The sequence below is a fragment of the Rhinoderma darwinii genome, chromosome 7, assembly GCF_050947455.1.
Source record: "Rhinoderma darwinii isolate aRhiDar2 chromosome 7, aRhiDar2.hap1, whole genome shotgun sequence".
Classification (NCBI taxonomy): Eukaryota; Metazoa; Chordata; class Amphibia; order Anura; family Rhinodermatidae; genus Rhinoderma; species Rhinoderma darwinii.
In genome coordinates, this window is record NC_134693.1 from 105,907,602 (window position 1) to 105,930,336 (window position 22,735).

Here is a 22,735-nt window from a genome sequence, read left to right on the forward strand (position 1 = left end):
AAACGTGATCCAATGACAGATGGGGCTCAGAGAGTCAATGAGATAGGTATCTGAGCAAAGCACACCTGTGGTGGCAACCTATCCCATGAGAGAGGGTGCGGTGATCAGAGCGACAGTGGAGCATGAGGCACGGCAGGAATGAAAGGGACAATAATTCATGATTAAAGAGTAATCACTGAATGTATTGTCAGACCGAGGCAACGAGGAGGGAATCATGAACATCACTGATAACAGCGCTGGAAGTAAACCGGGGCACAGAGTTCTGTAGGAACTGGGATTACCGTATTTGCCTGAATATAACCCTGTTTCTATTTTTAGCATCTGAAAAAATTTAGATATACAATTATCAAAGACTGGTGCATGACACTTAAATGAAGGAAGAAGATGGAGGGGCCACCACCTGGGGTTCCCGATGACCTTGCCACACAGAGAACTGCTTCTGATGGACGAAAGTGGGTGCGACTAAATGTGGGAGGCACAGTGTTCCTCACAACAAAGCAAACCCTGTGCCAGGAGCCCAACTCTTTTCTTTGCCGGCTCTGCCAGGAGTCCCAGTTGTTGTCTGAAACGGTGAGACACACAGACTGCATCTCCACCATCAGTTCATTCCCGTCTCATCATCTTGTTAACATTTACATTGCCGTTTCTCCGCACCTTCTCAATTGTACTCTGTGATATTTCTTTGTATATTATTTAGCATTCACCCTCTTTTTGCTTTTATCTTTTCTTCACTTTTTCTCTTTTATGTTTTTAGGATGAGACTGGGGCATTTCTTATTGACCGGGATCCATCATACTTTGGTGCAATCTTACGGTACTTGCGATATGGTAAATTGGTAATAGACAAGAATCTAGCAATTGAAGGTAAATCTCTCATTAACCAGCAACAACTTCTTTTTACATAAATTTATGACCAAATTTTCTTAGTGCTTGTTACTTTTTTTTTATACCTTGAGCATGAATTGGTATCGATGTAGTGCCGAAGTAAAATATGGTTTGCTGCTGGGCATGGATCTTTTCTATTTGGACGTTGGCTCAAATGATATGTTGATAAAAAAAGTATACTATGTTGTAATAGAATAAGCGGAGTTGAACGGCCCAATTATACCGCACCACCATAGTATTATTTCAGACGAAGGCAGTTGCGCCGAAACGCGCGTTGGGGCAGACACATTGCCGTGCACTCACCTGGACGTTTAATGGGTACGTGCTCCATCATCATATGTTGTTCACATTTGTCCATATATTGATGTTATCCATTTATGGTATTCTCTTTATACCTTTGAGTACTTCTCCTTTGACCATTTCATCTGGCATACATTTGTAGTCATTTTGTATTCATTTATATTTATATTTATGAAAACATGATTACAGTACGGGACAGTTGTCCTGCAGCGAGGCAGGGACTCCTAGCATCGTACATAAGTATGATGCTAGGAGCCCGGCTCCCTGCAGTGTGTTCGGTCCGGTACTTGCGGCCGAAATACGTCCGTCAATTACGGACGTAATTAGTGTGTGTGCACATACCCTTAGACGTTACTTACCTTGTATAGTGCATGGCGTGCATGTCTTTTTTAACCTGTTGGTTGATGGATTCTTTTTATTATTGTGTATTTATGTGTAATTTTCATTAAAGTACTTTTCTATTTTCTCATATGTTCTTGTCTTGTTGCATCTTTTCTCTTTTCGGTCATATGCAATGCTTTAGGATGCTTTATGGATATACACCCCAGGATCTGGTTCATAATTGAATACATGCTTGCTGACGGCTGCATCTTTACTCTATCTGAACCATTTTAGATCCATGCTGTGCTTTTCGGTTATATTATTATTTCAGTTACTTATATAGCGCCAACGTATTACGCAGCGCTGTCCTCCTTTTTTTTTTTTTTACTGACAACAATCTACATTTTCTATTGATTGTTGGTATGTTTTTGGCGTGTGGGAGGAAACCCACACAAACACAGATGTTGTTTTTGGTTAGATTTGAAACCAGGCCCCCAGCGCTGCAGGGCAATAGTTCTAACCACTGAGCCACAGTGCTGCCCAATATATAAAAGCATATATACATTATGTTTCCACTAACAGCAGACATTATCTATGGTCAGGTTACGATAAAAACACTAGCTATTGGTTAAGGAGATAATGTTTTATCTCTTGAGTCTCACTTGTAGGTGTCCTAGGGGCCCAGTATTAGTTACATCACACATATAATCTTGAAGTAGTGATGGGTGCTGTATAAGCTCATTAAAATCTTATTTCACATCTAATGCTTGCCATACACACAGGATGTACGGGGGCTGCCAGGGGAATCAAGGATCATATTGTGTGTGTGTATGGCCAGCTTAAACATGCATGGTCGGCCAATGTGAGCATACATGTTTTCAGTCAGAGGAGATGGCTATTGCCACTCACTCAGTTAAAAAATTCTAGATGATATCTATCCCTAACACGGACTTGCCTACAGTCCATGTATAAGCCGCTCATCCCCAGTATATACTGCTTCTAAGATTAGTTCTAAGGATAACGCCACCATTTTATCATTATTTTTAGGAAACAATTCTCCAATCCTAAAACGACAGAAATGTACCAAAATTAATCGGCAATGGTTCAATACATTTACCTGGCATCTTTTTTTTTTTTTGTACTTTGTACAATTAATAAGATAATTAAGAGTTATCTTCCCTCTGCTCAACACATTTTCATTCATTTTTAATTAACAGTCTTAATTTTTCATTTTGATCCCCTGTCTATGGTACTGAACCTCACCCTTGTAGGAGTATTAGAAGAGGCCGAGTTCTACAACATTGCTTCGTTGGTCAAAATCATTCACGAGAAAATGGAGGAGGCCGAAGTCAATAAGGTAATTCAGAGTAACACATTCAGAGTCATACATAGGTACAATACCTTGATAGTTCTTTATTGGAGAGCTGCCAATAAGATTTTTTTATCCATGCAATAAATTATCAGCACCAAATTCTTTAACCTACATGTTGACTGGACAGAAACAAATTTAGGCCATGAATTAGGCCAAACAACTGGGTATGTCCGTTCTAGACCCCGTATTATTTTCAGCTACAATTCCGGTTGCTTTGATAGCGGCCTTCAGCTCGCCTGCATTGTTGGCTCTGGTGTCTCTTATCAATACCCCATAGATTCTCTATGGGGTTTAGGTCAGGCGAGTTTGCTGGACAATCAAGCACAGTGATACTGTGACCAGATATTGGTACATTTGGCAGTGTGGGCAGGTGCCAAGTCCTGCTGGAAAATGAAATCAGCATCTCCATAAAGCTTGTCAGCAGAGGGAAGCACGAAGTGCTCTACAATTTCCCGGTAGACGCTGCGCTGACTCTGGACTTGATAGAACACAGTGGACCAACACCAGCAGATGACATGGCTCCCCAAACCATCTCTGACTGTGGAAACTTCACACTGGACCGCAGGCAACTTGGATTGACGCCTCTCCGCTCTTCCTCCAGACTCTGGGACCTTGATTTCCAAATGAAATGCTAAATTTACTTTCAACTGAAAACAGGACTTTGGACCACTGAGCAATAGTGTTCGTCCACAGTGTTATATCAAGTCCAGAGTCAACGTAGCCGTCTGCCAGGCAATTTTAGAGCACTCCATGCTTCCCTCTGCTGACAAGTTTTATGGAGATGCTGATTTCATTTTCCAGCAGGACTTGGCACCTGCCCACATTGCCAAAAGTACCAATACCTGGTGTAATAACCACAGTATCACTGTGCTTTATTGGCCAGCAAACTTGCCTGACCTAAACCCTATAGAGAATCTATGGGGTATTGTCAAGAGGAAGATGAGGGACACCAGAGCCAACAATGCAGACGAGCTGAAGGCCGCTATCAAAGCAACCTGGGCTTCCATAACACCTCAGCAGTACCACAGGCTAATTGCCTCCATGCCACGCAGAGTCGGAGCCCCGACCAAGTATTGAGGGCATATACTGCACATACTTTTCAGTGGGCCAACATTTCGTTATTAAAAATCATTTTTGAAATTGGGCTTATATAATATTCTAATTTTCTGAGACACTAAGTTTTGGGTTATCATTAACTGTTACCATAATCATCAACATTAAAAGAAAAAAATGCTGGAAATAGATCTGTGTGTAATGAATCTATATAATATTTGAATTTCACTTTTTGAATTGAATTACTGAAATAAATTAACTTTTTGATGATTCATTGAGAAGGACTAGTATACAGTATATAAGTAGTACTGTACAAAAGTTTTAGGCAGTTGTGGAAAAATGCTGCAAAGTAAGGATGCTTTAAAAAATTTGTTTTTTTTTATCACTGAGCTGGTCAAGCATGTATAACTTTTTGCTGCGCAATAGCTTGTTCAGGCATTATACTAGATTGTCGTAAAGATGGTGCTCAAGAAGAAGGCTGCATAATAACCACGATAACAAGTTGTATTGGTGTGTACGGGGTTAATTAAATATGTCTAATTGTATTTTATTTGTATTTGCATTTTTAAGAGCTTTGTGGTATTTCATATATAATTTGGATATTTGTGTGATTTTTGAGTGATGTCACATGACAAACGCCAAAAACTCCACAAACCGAAACGTCTTGTATGTAGACTTTTCAATAATTTACTATGGTTTCCAAAGTAACATCTGGCTGCAGCTTTTTTTATCTTGAAAAAAACGAAATAAAACGCTACGAAAAATGCAGCAAGACGCTGTGTGTGAATCTAGCCCAGGGGTCAGCAACCTTCGGCACTCCAGCTGTTGTGAAACGACATCTCCCAGCATGCCCTGACAGCTGAAGGCTTTATTATTCCAGCCAAAAGCTGTCAGGGCATGCTGGGAATTGTAGTTTCACAACAGTAGGAGTGCCGAAGATTGCTAAACCCTGATCTAGCCTAATATAGGTAATGAGAGCTTCCAGACCAAAGGTACTGTTATGTAATCTTATAGCTAAATGCAGGTAAGGCTTCGTTCACATCTGCGTCAGAGCTCCGTTCATGGTTTCCGTCGGAGCCTTCCGTCAGGGCAACCCATGAACGGAACCCTGACTGAAACAAATGGAAACCGTAGGTTTCCGTTTGCATCACCATTGATTTTAATGGTGACGGATCCGGTGCAAATGGTTTCCATTTGTCACCGTTGAGCAAGGGTTCCGCCGTTTTGACAGATGCAGTACCGTAGACGACTAAACCCTTGCACAACGGGGACAAACCGAAACCATTTGCACAGGATCCGTCACTATTCATATCAATGGTAATGCAAACAGAAACCTATGGTTTCCATTTGTTTCAGTCAGGGTTCCGTTCATGGCTTCCCCTAACGGAAAGCTCAGACGGAATACATGAACGGAGCCCTGACACAGATGTGAACGAAGCCTAAGCTGTGTATCCTTGTGACTGGCACAGAGCAGCTGGTTATATCTGAATAAATCATAGGGAACAAATTACACAGTTCAGTGAACAATCCAAAACATTCTGCTTTTAACATGCAGCAAAAGCAAAATAACAGTGTGAGCTTAAGGGTATGTTCACACGGCCTATTTACGGACGTAATTCGGGCGTTTTTGCCCCGAATTACGTCTGAAAATAGCGCCTCAATAGCGCTGACAAACATCTGCCCATTGAAAGCAATGGGCAGACGTTTGTTCACACGAGGCGTATATTTACGCGCCGCTGTCAAATGACGGCGCGTAAATAGACGCCCGCGTCAAAGAAGTGACCTGTCACTTCTTTGGCCGTAATTGGAGCCGTTATTCATTGACTCCAATGAATAGCAGCGCTAATTACGCCCGTAATTGACGCGGCGTTCTAGCGCCTGCACATGCCGGTACGGCTGAAATTACGGGGATGTTTTCAGGCTGAAACATCCCCGTAATTTCAGCCGTAACGGACGCCCTCGTGTGAACATACCCTAACATGAGTGCAGGAAACGGCAAAATAATGCATATAAGACTAGATATGAAAAAAAAATGCCCCAGTCCACCACTACATTCATAATATATAAGAAAATAAATAAATGTACATACGGTACTGTATATGCTGCATGTAACTTCAAATTAAAGAGGCTCTATCACCAGATTATAAATGCCCTATTTTCTACAAAATCTGATCGACGCCGTAATGTAGATAACAACTGTGGTTTTTATTTTGAAAAACAATAATTTTTTTAGCAAGTTATGAGCAATTTTAGATTTATGCTAATTCGTTTCTTAATGCCCAACTGGGTGTGTTTTAACTTTTGACCAAGTGGGAGTTGTAAAGAGAAGTATACGACGCTGACCAATCAGTGACCAATCAGCGTCATACACCTCTCCATTCATGTCCATTTGTATTAAGCACAGCGTGATCTCACAAGATCAGCCACATTAACTTTACTGAAGTGTCTTGAGAGTGAATAGACATTGCCTCCAGCCAGGACGCGATGTCTATTCACACTAATGACACTTATAACACAAATCATAACTTGCTCAAAAATGATCGTTTTACAAAATAAAAACCACTGTTGTTATCTACATTACAGCTCCGATCACATTATGTAGGGGATAGGGCACTTATAATCTGGTGACAGAGCCTCTTTAATTACGTTGAAGTTTTCCTATTTGACTCTATTGTAGAATATTGTAAAAGGACATTCAAGAGCGGAGTTTTCCTTTAAGTAGCTTTCTATTGTTCCACTGCATCTAAAATGAATAATGAAGCAGAAATATAGGACAGATAGATGTAAATAGGATTGCAGGATTAGACTACACCTGGTCTGTTTGAAGTCTGTTACCATGGAGGCTGTCACCAATTCCTGCTGCCAAGTAATGAAGCACCAACCAGCCGCCTTAGCTCTCCTGTCACTGACTTATATAAATAATTAGACAGTACCGACACATATCACAGTGGAAAAGTAATTTGTTTTTCATATAATAATCTGACGTCTTGCCTTTTTGTTATTATAGTTATAAATTAATGATAGAATCCAAGGCTCTACAACTGCTTTTCTTGTTGTATTGGTACAAAAGAGTGCTAGATGACCAAAAAGGCTAGAACTTTCAGTGAAAATTTCTATTATGGTAGCTCATATTAAAGTATGTTTAACGTTCCACAAATGATGGGTATCTGAACTTTAAAAAAAACTTTTGACATGACATAGTGACATGGCAGAAGTTTTGATCCGTGGGGTCGGAGCACTGAGACCCCCGTGGATCGCGAAAACAAAGTGGCAGAAGAGCTCGGGTGAGCGCTGTGCCGCTTAGTTTCTGATCGGCTTTCCTCTGAGCGGTGTACTGGCTCAATAGAAAGTCTAAGAGTCCGTACAACACTCGCTCAGCTTTTCAAGGAGAGCCAATCAGAAACGAAGCCACACAGCACTCACTAGAGCGCTTCTGCCGCTTCATTTTGGCGATCGATATGGGTCTCAGTGCTCGGAGCCCCACCGATTAAAACTTCTGACATGTCACTATGACATTTCAAACGTTTTTTAAAAGTTGAGTTACCCTTTAAGCTAACCAACAGACATTTAATAAAGAGTCTATGATGTTTTTTCTTCTACTTTTATAATCTCATAACTTCAGTCCCAACAGAAACATGTCTACCGGGTGTTACAATGTCAAGAGGCGGAGTTGGCTCAGATGGTTTCCACCATGTCTGATAGCTGGAAATTTGAGCAGGTAAAGACACCCGTCATTTCAACCAAATACATGCAAATGAACAACAGGGAAACTATATTTGGTTATGCCCTCCTTTAATGTATGGAGTGGATATAAATTCATATCTGTATTTACATACGTAGGAATTGGACGGTTCAGCCATATATACGAAACATGCATATCCAAACGAAATTCCTTTTATGCAAATTTTTTTACTTTAATAAATTCATCAGGTACAGCATATACAATGCTTTAACAGACATAGTAAATATTCACCCGTAGTGCCAACATTCATGATTCATAGGATATTAGCAGTTCATTATGCCAAGGGAAAACGAATCCACGCAGAGACTCCACAAGCAAGCTTCTTGACATGTTAGAGTGCCGTTTCGGGGCATTTTAACCATGGGTTAATAAACTGCTAATATCTAGTACTACGGGTGAATATTTTCTATGTCTATTAAAGAATTTTTTATCTGATAAATTTATCAAAGTAAAGTTTTGCATTTAGGAATTCTGTTTGGATGTGCTTATTTCGTATACAGCTCATACTATAGCAGACTAAGAGAATCTTATGATTTGCACTGTTACCATAGTTGCCTTGAAAAATATATTGGGTCCAAATTAGCCTGGTACGGGTCCTCCCTGCCACTATTTGTTCACATGGCTGCATTGATGACGTGCCCGTATATCCACGTGATCGCTGTAACCAGTCTCTGGCCTGAGCAGTCCTGTGCCATATACCCACTGAGGCCAGTGATTGGCTGCAGCGATCACGTGGGTATACATGTATGTCATCGATGCAGCGATGCGGAAAACCGGAGCAATTACACTGGAACGCCAGGGGATCTGTTGGGTGAGTAATTCCTCTTTTTTTGTTTTACTGCATTTTTTTAATTAAAATTTTAATAATCCACACAGATTCTTATAATACACGCCTTGGCTGCTGCAGAACGCCTGTTAATGAGTAAAGGAGATATTCATTTTATTTGACATGATACTCCCTCATCCTTTTCATAAAGCACATCTGAGTATCTGAATGTGATGTTAATACAAATTTTATATTACTGTCTATTATATGATTAAGCTTTATTTTCAGAAACCCCCAGATACATTAAATGTAACATCATTAAATGTAGTATCTTTAGAATGTATCTTCATTACAATTTTTGTAGTGTTACATTGTAAAAGCAATTCAGTCACAGGCTGATTTACAAACAAGAAGAATCAGAACACTATAGTGAACATAAAGTACTAAAAAGAGACGGCAATTATGGCCGTGACACAGGTCGCTTTACCAAAAATCGCTATGTTGCAGTAAGGAAAGTGAATGTGGCCACGTTGCGACCCTCAAGTTGCCATGACCACGACACTACAGTCACAAAAATTCAGTCAAGTTAGGATTTCTTGCGGGTCACAATGCGGGCAACATACGCTTTCATTACTGCGACACAGCTGTCTCAAAGCAATCTTTGGCTATGCGACCTGAGTCGTGGCCAAAGTCGCCGTGTAGCCCTAGCTTAATGAGAATAACAGATCTCAGTGTTAACATCAACTTGTTGACGGTTTCTGGATAGCCAAAGAGTATAAACCATGAAATATTAAAGGCAACATGGATGGGTTATTTATTTGCTGACTATATAGCCTGTCACATACAAATACACGGTAAACATTGAGGTCCCTGTTCTTCCCAAACCTTTGTCCCTACCTACTTGTACGACCAGACCTAAACGATGGCGCACAATTAGGCGGTGTTCCCTACACTAGTACAAGTGAAACTGACAAATGGATAAGACAGAGACCGTACGAAATAACAAAGGGTCAACTGGGAAGTACACGGAGGGAGAGGCAGGGCAATTGCGCCACGGACAAGTCCGGCCCAAAAGGCGGAGTCAGGCAGGCAGGGTCAAACCGGGAGAGTGTGGAGAAACAAAAGTCAGAGGGCAAAGAAAAGTCAGGAGTCCAGCCGGGGTCAGGGGTCACAAAGGAGTCAAAATGCAAGTCGCTCAGGGGAGTCTGAAACAAGGGAAAGCACCAGGCTAGATAACTCTAATTACAGGCAAAGTCCTACCCAAGCGAGTGACTCTCGGCTCCCTGGAGACCGAGGGAGCCGCAGGAAGGGAGTACGTAATGGTATCCCCCTTTTACGAGGGGCCACTGGACCCTCCACCCACGAAGCAGGTTTATTCGGAATTCGAGCGTGGATATCTCGGACTGGGACCCAATTCCTCTCCTCAGGACAATATCTTTTCGAATAGACCAGGTACTGGATAGACCCCTGAACCTTTCTACTGTCCAGCAACCTGGCCACCTCGAACTCCTGTCCCTTGGGTGTCAATACTGGGACAGGAGGTTTCCCTATGGGACGGACGGGGGGAACAAATCTCTTCAGAAGGGAGGAATGAAACTCCTCATGGATGCGGAAGGGGGGGGGATTTTAAGCGAAGGGAGACCGGGTTGATCCTCTCCTTGAGCTCATAAGGACCGATGTACCTGGGAGCGAACTTTCTGGAGGGTACCCTCAGGCGGAGGTTCTTGGAACATAACCAAACCCGATCTCCCACCAAGAAATCAGGATTGGCCGAACGCCTTTTATTGGCTTGAAGCCGCAGACGGTCCTGGGCTGCCCTGAGATTGCCCTGAGATTACTCTGGACCTGGTCCCAGATTACCCTCAAGTTCCCAGTGAGAAGCTCCATTTCAGGGTTATCTGATACACATGGGGAAAATAAAGAAAACCGGGGATTAAAACCATAATTAGCAAAGAATGCAGCTTGAGACCTAGGAGGAGCGGCTGGAGTAGGATGATTGGACCGTTCCTGCCGACGGTCCCGGATGCGTCGGTCGAGACAGACAGCGAGATTCATAAACTGATCTAGGGAGTCGAGGGTGGGTAACCTACTAGCAGGTCTTTCAGGGCGTCAGTCAGTCCTACCCTGATGTGGTACTTCAGGGCTGAGTCACCCCAGGTAGATTCCACTGACCACTTCCTAAACTCAGAGCAGTACTCCTCTACTGGCCTCTTACCCTGACGAAGTACCCCTAACTGAGTTTCTGCACACGCTGTCCTGTCGGGTTAATCATAGAGATGTCCCAGGGCGGAAAAGAAAGCGTAGACAGAGGAGCGTTGGGGACTAGTGGGATATAAGGAAAATGCCCAATCCTGGGGATCCCCCAGCAGACGGGATATGATGATCCCCACACATTGAGACTCAGAGCCTGAAGAATGGGGCCGTAACTGAAAATAAAGCATGCAGCTCTCACAAAGAGATGCAAGGTGTAGGCTGCCACGGGTAACACAGGGCATGCTCCTGCTGGTACACTCTCTGGGCCAGATCCTGCACCAATTGGGTGAGACCCTGCATTTGCTCTGTTAACACTACCAAGAGGTCCATGGCAAACAAAGCCAGACAACAGGGAAGAGCAGGTAAAGGGCCTGTAATTCTGTCACATACAAATACACGGTAAACAGTGAGGTCCCTATTCTTCCCAAACCTCTGTCCCTACCTACTTGTACGACCTGACCTAAATGACGGCGCACAACTGGGTGGTGTTCCCTATACTAGTACAAGTGAAACTGACAAACTGATAAGACGACCGTACAAAATAACAAAGGGTCACCTGGGAAGTACACGGAGGGAGAGGCAGGGAAATTGCGCCACGGATAAGTCCGGGCGCAAAAGGCGGATTCAGGCAGACAGGGTCAAACTGGGAGAGTGCGGAGAAACAAAAGTCAGAGGGCAAAGAAAAGTCAGGAGTCCAGCCGGGGTCAGGGGTCACAAAGGAGTCAAAATGCAAGTCGCTCAGGGGAGTCTGAAACAAGGGAAGATAACTCTAATTACAGGCAAAGTCCTACTACCCTAGGCTGAACTAAATAAGGAGAGGGCGGGAGCTCAGGAACATCAGCCAGGCTTTGATTGGCCTGATGTTCCTGAGCTCCTATTGCCTGCAGACTGCCTCAGTCTGCCAGGCCGGGTGACGCCCGAGCGAGTGACTCTCAATGCCCTGGAGAACGAGGGAGCCGCAGGAAGGGAGTGAATAACATAGCCAATGTTAATTAAAGGTAAAGTTTTAAGAATGCTGCTGATTTGGTCTTCAGGATGCAGCATTTATATATATATATATATATATACCAAGTCCAGCAGCACCGGCAGCGTGTGGGTGCAGGCTCTGAGGGACAGACTAAGTCCCAGATACACAGAAGTCAAAAAATGAGCAGCAACTCCAATGGTAAGGGTGAAAAAAAGTGGGTACTTTTATTGCACGGGCAATAAAAGTACCCACTTTTTTCACCCTTACCATTGGAGTTGCTGCTCATTTTTTTTACTGCTATATATATATATATATATATACACACTACCGTTCAAAAGTTTGGGGTCACCCAGACAATTTTGTGTTTTCCATGAAAGCTCACACTTCTATTTATCAAATGAGTTGCAAAATGACTAGAAAATATAGTCAAGACATTGACAAGGTTAGAAATAATGATTTTTATTTGAAATAATAATTTTCTCCTTCAAACTTTGCTTTCGTCAAAGAACGCTCCATTTGGTGCAATTACAGCATTGCAGACCTTTGGCATTCTAGCTGTTAATTTGCTGAGGTAATAGGGAGAAATTTCACACCATGCTTCCAGAAGCCCCTCCCACAAGATGGATTGGCTTGATGGGCACTTCTTGCGTACCATACGGTCAAGCTGCTCCCACAACAGCTCTATGGGGTTGAGATCTGGTGACTGCGCTGGCCACTCCATTACAGATACAATACCAGCTGCCTGCTTCTTCCCTAAATAGTTCTTGCATAATTTGGAGGTGTGCTTTGGGTCATTGTCCTGTTGTAGGATGAAATTGGTTCCAATCAAGCGCTGTCCACAGGGTATGGCATGGCGTTGCAAAATGGAGTGATAGCCTTCCTTATTCAAAATCCCTTTTACCTTGTAGAAATCTCCCACTTTACCAGCACCAAAGCAACCCCAGACCATCACATTACCTCCACCATGCTTGACAGATGGCGTCAGGCACTCTTCCAGCATCTTTTCAGTTGTTCTGCGTCTCACAAATGTTCTTCTGTGTGATCCAAACACCTCAAACTTCGATTCGTCTGTCCATAACACTTTTTTCCAATCTTCCTCTGTCCAATGTCTGTGTGCTTTTGCCCATATTAATCTTTTCCTTTTATTAGCCAGTCTCAGATATGTCTTTTTCTTTGCCACTCTGCCCTGAAGGCCAGCATCCCGGAGTCGCCTCTTCAATGTAGACGTTGACACTGGCGTTTTGCGGGTACTATTTAATGAAGCTGCCAGTTAAGGACCTGTGAGGCGTCTATTTCTCAAACTGGAGACTCTAATGTACTTGCCTTGTTGCTCAGTTGTGCAGCGGGGCCTCCCACTTCTCTTTATACTCTGGTTAGAGCCTGTGTGTGCTGTCCTCTGAAAGGCGTAGTACACACCGTTGTAGGAAGTCTTCAGTTTCTTGGCAATTTCTCGCATGGAATAGCTTTAATTTCTAAGAACAAGAATAGACTGTCGAGTTTCACATGAAAGCTCACTTTTTCTAGCCATTTTGAGAGTTTAATCGAACCCACAAATGTAATGCTCCAGATTCTCAACTAGCTCAAAGGCAGGTCAGTTTTATAGCTCCTCTAAACAGCAAAACTGTTTACAGCGGTGCGAACATAATTGCACAAGGGTTTTCAAGTGTTTTCTAATCATCCATTAGCCTTCTAACACAGTTAGCAAACACATTGTACCATTAGAACACTGGAGTGATGGTTGCTGGAAATCGGACCAGTCTAGGAAGCCGTCTCTCCTGTCATGAGATCTTTCTTTGAGCCTTATGTCCACCGGAGTAGCAAGCAGACTCAGGTCATCCAAGGCAGGTGGTAGATTTCGAGCAGCAAGTTTGTCCTTGATCTCGGGCGATAGACCATGCCAGAAGGATGCTACCAAGGCCTCATTGTTCCAGGACAGTTTTCCTGCCAGGGTCCGGAACTTGATGGTGTATTCGCCCACGGAGGTGTTCTCCTGGCGAAGGTTAAAGATAGCAGTGGCTGCTGACTAGACTCGTCCTTGCTCCTCGAAAACAGTATGGAATAACCGCACGAACCCCTGGAAGTCTTGGGTCTCGGGTCCCTGACGTTCCCAGATTGAGTTTGCCCCTGCCAACAAGTAGAGACACGAAGAAGGCGATCTTGGTTCCGTCCGACGGAAATGCTTGGGCGTGCAGGGTAAAATGGATATGGCATTGGTTTAGAAACCCTCTGCAGGTACTTGCGTCTCAATGGAACCGAGAAGGTAATGGCAGCAAGAACCGAGGATCCGAACCGGAACTGACAGGAGGTGTAGCAGGAGGGTTGAATGGAGGAGCTTGCGTTGGAGCAGGAAGGGAAGCAGCTAGCGTCCCTAGCTACTGTGCCATGGAGTCCACTGCCACAAGAAGTTGATCCTGTCTTGCTCGGAGATCCTGCAGGTCCGCCTGCATGGCTTTGGAGGATGGCATGCCCTTGAATTGACCAGCTGGGTCCATGGCCTGAGCGTACTGTCACGATGCGGGGTGTGGACCCACTGGGCCGTACCGCGTATCGGGATGGCAGCTGGCCAAACAGGTATAGTACAGAGTCTATAGTCCAGAAAAGGTACCGGTGGCAACTCGGACAGTAGCAAGGCAGGCTCAGTTGGGACCAGGCAGCAGGTAGACGTCAGGTGTGGAGCAGCAGACCAGGCATGGAATACAGCACAACACGACCACAGCTTCAGCGCGGCACTTGACCAGGACAGCACGGGATACAGGATACAGGAACAGGGAACACTTGGGGACTGGAAGACACTAGGAGACCATTAGCACAACAAACTTTGGGTAACGAACACCGCTCAGGCAAATAACAAGAGGGCAGAGCCCTTTTTATAGTCCAGTAGCATTCTGGGCTTGATTGCAGACTTCCTGCAATTATGCGCGCACTGGCCCTTTAAGATCATGCACGTGCCCTCCGGAGACAGTCTCGATACCAGGAAGTGAGGCGCCTCACAGGGGGATGATGCTGCAGGGAACTCGCATGTCCATGGTCGCAGTCGTAGAGGGGTAAGTCAGAACGACGGGGGAAGCTGGATGTAGGAGTAGTGTGCTAAGGACTTTGGTAATTTCCAAGGTCGGGCCTGGATTTTTATGGAATTATAGGCAGGTTGGTAGTGGGGCCTATCATTCCCTTCCTGTCCAGTACGGGTTTAAATCGAACCTAATTCCCACAATATATATATATATATTTTTCATTTTATCTCACATAATTCTGAGAGCAGTGACTTTTTTGTATCTTTTCATTGATGTTGCTGTGTGAGGTCCTGTTTTGTTTGTTTTGGGATACACGTGTTTAGTTTATATATAAATCGGTTTTCTTGGGGTAGAGGCTGTCAATCACGTAAATGTATGGAGCTAGGCATCACGTCACAGCTGCCGATGCCGTACAGTTACGTTGCAGGGCGGGAAGACGTTTTAGTTACATAGTTAGTACAGTTGAAAAAGACATGTCCATCAATTTCAGCCAAGGGATGAGAGGAAGTGACTTATGGAAATGTATGATGTAAAATGGATTGTGTGATAATGTCATTCCTTTCTTTACAGCTGATGAATGTGGGGTCTCCATACAATTATAGTAGTGAAGGACAACCGGAATTTCTTTGTGTAGTATCCAGGGAGCTTCAAAACAAGCTGAAAATATGTGTCAATGAGGCTTGCAGCACAGCACAGGTACAGTACACATATGTTATTGTCACAGATGTAAATATAGATGTTTCCTCTGTCATTTAACCCCTTCCCGACATTTGCCGTACATGTACGTCATGGAAAGCATTGACTTCCCGCATCTTGCCGTACATGTACGCCGAATGTTTGGGACCGGCTCAGAAGCTGAGCCGGTGCCATCATTACCGGATCTCAGCTGTATCTTACAGCTGACATCCGGCTGTAACGGCGGGGACCGAAATTAGCTTCGATCCCCGCCATTAACCCCTTAAGTGCAGCGCTCAAACGCGATCGCTGCACTTAAGGTGTTTGCAGCTCATCGGAACCCCAGTAATGAAATTGCCGGGGTTCCGGTGGCTGCAATGGCAACCGGAGGCCTAATACTGGCCTCCCGGTCTGCCTAGCACCGAAGCCGGTCAAGATCCGCCCGGCGGCGGAGCCTGATCGGCTTCCGTAGCTGCCGGCAAGATGGCGCCGGGTCAGGAGCTGATCCGGCGTCATCAGCGGTGGATGTCAGCTGTACTGTACAGCTGACATCCACCTGTAATGGCAGGAACCGGAGCTAGCTCCGATCCCTGCCATTAACCCCTTCGATGCAGCAATCGAAAGCGATTGCTGCATCGTAGCGGTTACTAGCAGATCGCCAGCCCTGACAGGCAATCGGGACTGGCGACTGCTGTTATGGCAACAGGAGACACAATGGTCTCCTGCTCTGCCATTACGGAAGCCGATTTAGGCCCTGCCGGGAGGCGAAGCCTAATCGGCTTGCTGTCAGTGAATGACTGACAGATCTAATACATTGCACTACATAGGTAGTGCAATGTATTAGAAAAAAAAATATCTGACCGTTGGACCTTCAAGTCCCCTAGTGGGACTTGAAGAAAAGTGTAAAAAAAGTATAAAAAAAGTGTAAAAAAAAGTGCAAAAAATAAAAGTTTGAAAACAGTAAAAGTTTCAAGTAATCAAATAAAACACAATCCCCCTTTTACTCTTATCAAGTCCTTTATTATTGAAAAATAATAATAAACCATATGTATTTGGTATCGCCACGACCGTAACGACCGGAGGTATCAAAATATTATATTATTTATTGCACGCGGTCAACAGCATAAAAAAAAAACGTAAAAAACTTTACCAGAGTTTCTGTTTTTTGGTCACTTTGCCCTACAAATATTAGAATAAAAAGTGATCAAAAAGTCGCACGTATCCAAAAATGGTACCTATAAAAACTATAGCTCGTCCCGCAAAAAACAAGCCCTCATACAGCTCCGTCGACAAAAAAATTAAAAAGTTATGGTTCTCACAACTTGGCGACAGAAAAAATACATTCTTTTTACAAAAGTAATTTTATTGTGCAAAAAGTTGTAAAACATAAAAAAGTGCTATAAATTAGGTATCGCCGGAATCGTACTGACCCGCAGAATAAAGTTAACATGTAATTTATAACGCATGGTGAACGCTGTATAAAAAAAACGAAAAAAGCTGTGCCAGAATTGCGTTTTTTTGTTTACCTGGCATCCCAAAAAATAGGATAAAAGGTGATCAAAAAGTCACATGTACCCCAAAATGGTACCAATAATAACTACAGCTCATCCCGCAACAAACCAGCCCTCATACCGCTACGTCTATGAAAAATAAAATTAGTTATGGCTCCAATAAGTCAGGAAATAAAAAAATATGCAGTTGTGCCCGAGGGGAACATTTCTTCTGTTTGAAGAGGCGATTTATCAAGGACCTAAAATTAGGGAACCAGGAAAGGGAGGGCCCAAACATATCCGCTGGAAGCGACGGTGCCCGTATTATACCAGGACAACACTTCCTAGCAAAATTCCCCAAACTACAAAGGCGCGGAGTGTGGACCAAAAGGGGGATAATAAAGGACGCCATATATCAGTGCGACACCGGCCTGTGCAGAAAGGATTGCTTCACAGCGTAACACACATCTATGGATTATTTTATTGTTTTTTTTTACCCCATTATTATACCACCTGACTATGCCCCTTATATACTCCGCCCGGCTTACATATGCCCTACATTATAAACGGAAACACCAGTAAGACTCCAAACAAAACTACTACCAAGCAAAATCCGCTCTCCAAAAGCCAAATGGCATTTCCTCCCATCTGAACCCTACGGTGTGCCCAAACAGCAGTTTCCTTCCACATATATGGCACCGTCATACCCGGGAGAACCCTTTTAGCAATTTTTGGGGTGTGTGTCTCCAGTGGCATAAGCTGGGCACAACATATTTGCCACTGAATGGCATATCTAGGGAAAAATATAAATTTTTAATTTGCACCATCCACAGCGCATTCATTTATGGAAAAGACCTGTGGGGTGAAAATGCTCACTACACCCCTTAATAAATGCCTTGAGGGGTGCAGTTTCCATAATGGGGTCACTTCCCAGGGGTTTATTTTTATTATTTCACATCTGAGCCTCTGCAGTTGTGAACCAATACTTTGTAAATCGCCAAATTAGGCCTCAATTTTACATGGTACGCTTTCACTCCTGAGCCTGGTCAACTGTCCAGGCACGAGATTAGGGCCACATGTAGGGTGTTTCTAAAACCAGGAAACCCAGCATAATAATTAGAGAGCTGTCTTGTTATGGTGGCACAAGCTGGGCACCACATATTGGCATATCTATGGAAAAAAATCCCATTTTCACTCTGCAACATCGAGTTCACACTAATTTCTACAAAACACCTGCAGGGTTAACATGCTCACTACACCCCTAGGTAAATGCATTGAGGGGTGTAGTTTCCAAAATTGGTTCACTTCTGGGGGGTTTCCACAGTTTTGGGCCCACAGGCGCCCAGAAACCAATCCAGCAACATCTGCACTCCAAATGGCGGTCCTTCCCATCTGAGCCCTGCCGTGTGCCCAAACAGCAGTTTATGACCACATATGGGGTATTGCCGTACTCGGTAGAAATTGCTTTACAAATGTTGGGTTCTTTTTTTTCCTTTATTTGTTGCGAAAATGAAAAAATTTGCGCTAAAGCTACGTCTTATTGAAGAAAAAGGATTGTTTTTATTTTCACTGCCCAATTCTAATAAATTCTATGAAACATCTGTGGGGTCAAAATGCTCACTACGCCCCTAGATGAATTCCTCAAGAGGTGTAGTTTCCTAAATGGTGTCACTTTTTGGGCGTTTTCATTGTTTTTTCCCCTCAGGGGCTTTGCAAATGTGATATGGCCGCCGCAAACCATTCCTGCTCAATGTGATCTCCAAAAGCCAAATAGCGCTCTTTCCCTTCTAAGCCAAGCCGTGTCTCCAAACAGCCGTTTATTACCACATGTGGGGCATTGTTTTACTCGGGAGAAATTGCTTTACAAATTTTGTGGTGCTTTTTCTCCTTCAGTCCTTGTGGAAATGAGTAAAAATAAGCTAAACCTACATTTTCTTTGAAGAAATGTTGATTTTTATTTTCAGGGCCTACTTTCAATAATTTCTGCAAAAAACCTGTGTGGTCAAATCACTCACTATACCCCTAGATAATTTCCTCAATGGGTGTAGTCTCCAAATGGGGTCACTTGTGGGGGGTTTCCACTGTTTTGTCCCCTCAGGGACTTCGTAAATGTGACATGGCCTCCGCAAACCATTCCTGCTAAACTTGAGCTCCAAAAGCCAAATGGCGCTCTTTCCCTTCTCAGCCCTGCCGTGTCTCCAAACAACCGTTTATTACCACATGTGGGGTATTGTTTTACTCGGGAGAAATTGCTTTACAAATTTTACGGTGCTTTTTCTCCTTTAGTCCTTGTGGAAATGAGAAAAAAAATCGCTAAACCTACATTTTCTTTGAAGAAATTTTCACAGCCTACTTCCAATAATTTCTGTAAAAAACCTGTGCGGTCAAAATGCTCACTATACCCCTAGATAATTTCCTTGAAGTGTGTCGTTTCCCAAATGGGGTCACTTTTGGGGGATTTTGACTGTTTTGGCACCGCAAGAGCCCTTCAAACCTGACTTGGTGCCTAAAATATATTCTAACAAAAATAAGGCCCCAAAATCCACTAGGTGCTCCTTTGCTTCTGAGGCCGGTGCTTCAGTCCAGTAGCACGCTACGGCCACATGTGGGATATTTCCTAAAACTGCAGAAACTGGGCAACAAATATTGAGTTGCATTTCTCTGGTAAAACCTTCTGTGTTATAAAAAAAATTGTACTAAAAATTTATTTCTGCAAAAAAATATGAAATTTGTAAATTTCACCTCTATGCTTTAATTCCTGTGACATGTGTAAAGGGTTAAGACATTTTCTAAATGTTGTTTTGAATACTTTGAGGGGTGAAGTTTTTAAAATGGGGTGACTTTTTGGGGGTTTCTAATATATAAGGCCCTCAAAGGCACTTCACAACTGAACTGGCCCCTGTAAAAATAGCCTTTTGAAATTTTCTTGAAAATGTGAGAAATTGCTGCTAAAGTTCTAAGCCTCGTAACGTCCTAGAAAAATAAAAGGATGTTCAAAAAACGATGCCAATCTAAAGTAGACATATGGGGGATGTTAGTTAGCAACAATTTTGTGTGGTATATCTGCCTGTCTTACAAGCAGATACATTTAAATTGAGAAAAATGTTAATTTTTGCAATTTTTCGCTAAATTTTGGTGTTTTTCACAATTAAATACTGAACATATCGAGCAAATTTTGCCAGTAACTTAAAGTCCAATGTGTCAAGAGAAAACAATCTCAGAATCGCTTGGATACGTGAAAGCATTCCGGAGTTATTACCACATAAAGTGACACATGTCAGATTTGAAAAATGAGGCTCGGTCAGGAAGGTCAAAAGTGGCTAAAGAGGGAAGGGGTTAAAGGGATCTTCCCAGTACTAACATTTATCAGCTGTGCACAAATTAGTTGATAAATTATAAATTGATGAGGGCCCAAATGCTGAGATACTGGTGATAGTTAAAATTGGGGAACCCCCCCCCCCCCCATGTAACACCACCTAATTATGGCCACCATTTTCCATATCTTCAATAGACTTGTATGGATTGGGCCACCCCATGCTCAGCCATAAGTCCATACAACTCCTCTACATCCATAGGAGGAAGAACAGGGGACAGGGTCCCCAATTCTTGCAATTGTGGGAGTTCCAGCAGTCAGACCCCCACCAATTTAACATTTGTCACTTATGAAAGATGATCCAGCACTCCGTGGCTTAAAATGAAGTATTCTTTATTGAAGCATCCACAAAGTTACAGACATGGTCCCAACAGCACAAAAATATTCATGCTTACATGTTTCAGGCCGATAGACTTTTCTGACAATTAGTCCTCTTATTAATATGTTTTACTAAGTCCCATTGATTTTAATGGAATGGTTGTCGAGCTTGTACAGTCAGCCTTCCAGGATATGTCCATTCCTGAAATTAGAAAGGGTACTAGCTGTCTGTCTGACGTGTCATATAGTCCATGGATGTAGGACCCCTTTAATAATGGTTTACTAACTGCATTGCATCTCTTCTCATCGCAGAGTTTCGATATTCAACAGGATGAAGAGAATGTGTTAAACCCCGACTATATCCTCTTCCAGGAGAGGGACAGAGAAAGCAGACATTAAGTCTAGTGAGTTTCCCATCTAGACCTATACATCTCAGACCATATGTTACATGCATTCCCCTCTCCCCCATAACTTCTATCCAGTCTTGTATCTTTCATCCCTCTTTCTCCTATAGAGATGAGTGCTACTCTGTAATTGGCGTTTTAGCGTTTCCCATATAAGGCTAAGTTCACACTGAGTTTTTTGACAAGTTTTTTGACGCGGAAACCGTGCCAAAAAAAATAGTCAAAAACGGCCCGAAAATGCCTCCCGTTGATTTCAATGGGGGACGGGAGCGGTTTTCTCCCGCGAACGGTAAAACCGCCTCGCGGGAGAAAGAAGCGACATGCCCTATCTTCGGGCGTTTCCGCCTCTGACCTCCCACTGACTTCAATGGGAGGCAGAGAAAGTGTATTTTGCGGCGTTTTATGCCCGCGGCGCTCAATTGCCGTGGACAAAAAACGCAGGGAAAATCGGCGTGCAGGGAGAGGAAAATCTGCCTCAAACTTCCAAACGGAAGATTGAGGCAGAAATTCCGCCTGCAAAATACTCAGTGTGAACATAGCCTAAGACAATGGAGGCTAAAATATGTATCACACATTACACCATTTCAGCCTCCATTGTCTAACAGTATATGTTCTAACTACAACTTTGTAATGGGAAGTTATCCCATTACAGAAACGCAAGCAATGGAAACTTTCACAGATATCCTCATCTCTAGTCTTTGGGTATCACTTTGGTCTAAAAGAGTATTTAACCCTATTAACCCCAGTTCACTCTTGTGTTACTAGGGTCCATTCTCCTTTTCATCTTTTTCACTAAATACTAGGACAGATTTCAGAAGAACTTTACTCGCTCCACCATCTGGGATCAATTCTTGTTTTTGGTGAAGTAAGGCAGAAGTTAAATTGAATGCCTATAACACAAGTATGGACTGGGCCCCATATATATATTTCATATAAGCAGGATCCTGCCTTTGGTATAGTGCCCCTTGGGCCTAGGTCCATGGGGCTTGACCTATAATCTAGGCCTGATATTGACCCCAGTCAGCTTCTTTGTTTGTGTTAACATCTTCTTACCCACATTTTTCATCTCTCCCTCTTTCTTCCAGACATTATCCTCAATGGTCATTGCTCTACAGTCTGCTTTTGTCAATGAATACCTCTAATAAAGCAGACTTTTTCACACAAGTGTATCGTATTGTTTATTTATATGCACTCAATATACACAATATCTACCATATTAACCCCTTCCCGACATTTGACGTAAATGTACGTCATGGAAAGCATTGACTTCCCGCAAAATGCCGTACATTTACGTCAAATGTTTGGCACCGGCTCAGAAGCTGAGTCGGTGCCATCATCGTCGGATCTCAGCTGTATCTTACAGCTGACATCCGACTGTAACGGCGGGGACCGAAATTAGCTTCGATCCCCGCCATTAACCCCTTAAGTGCAGCGCTCAAACGCGATCGCTGCACTTAAGGTATTTGCAGCTCATCGGAGCCCCAGCAATGAAATTGCCGGGGTTCCGGTGGCTGCAATGGCAACCGGAGGCCTAATACTGGCCTCCCGGTCTGCCTAGCACCGAAGCCGGTCAAGATCCGCCCGGCGGCGGAGCCTGATCGGCTTCCGTAGCTGCCGGCAAGATGGCGCCGGGTCAGGAGCTGATCCGGCGTCATCAGCGGTGGAAGTCAGCTGTACTGTACAGCTGACATCCACCTGTAACGGCAAGAACCGGAGCTAGCTCCGATCCCTGCCATTAACCCCTTCGATGCAGCAATCGAAGGCGATTGCTGCATCGTAGCGTTTACTAGAAGATCGCCAGCCCTG

The 22,735-nt window shown here is 43.5% G+C and overlaps 1 protein-coding gene across 3 annotated transcripts; it reads left to right on the plus strand.

Moving 5' to 3' along the window:
* Positions 1-4: 4 nt before the first annotated feature.
* Positions 5-22,093, plus strand: KCTD17 (potassium channel tetramerization domain containing 17). Of its 3 annotated transcripts, XM_075833766.1 has the most exons (7): positions 7-570; positions 755-863; positions 2,777-2,862; positions 7,553-7,648; positions 15,240-15,365; positions 20,838-20,929; positions 22,015-22,093. In XM_075833766.1, exons 1-6 carry the CDS (start codon positions 385-387, stop codon positions 20,922-20,924), a joined length of 690 nt encoding a protein of 229 aa, XP_075689881.1. In that variant the 5' UTR covers positions 7-384; the 3' UTR covers positions 20,925-20,929; positions 22,015-22,093. The 3 variants fall into 3 exon arrangements, with proteins under 3 accessions (XP_075689882.1, XP_075689881.1, XP_075689880.1); XM_075833767.1 differs by having other exon boundaries at positions 5-570; positions 7,562-7,648; positions 20,838-22,093; XM_075833765.1 differs by having other exon boundaries at positions 20,838-22,093.
* The last annotated feature ends 642 nt before the right edge of the window (positions 22,094-22,735 follow it).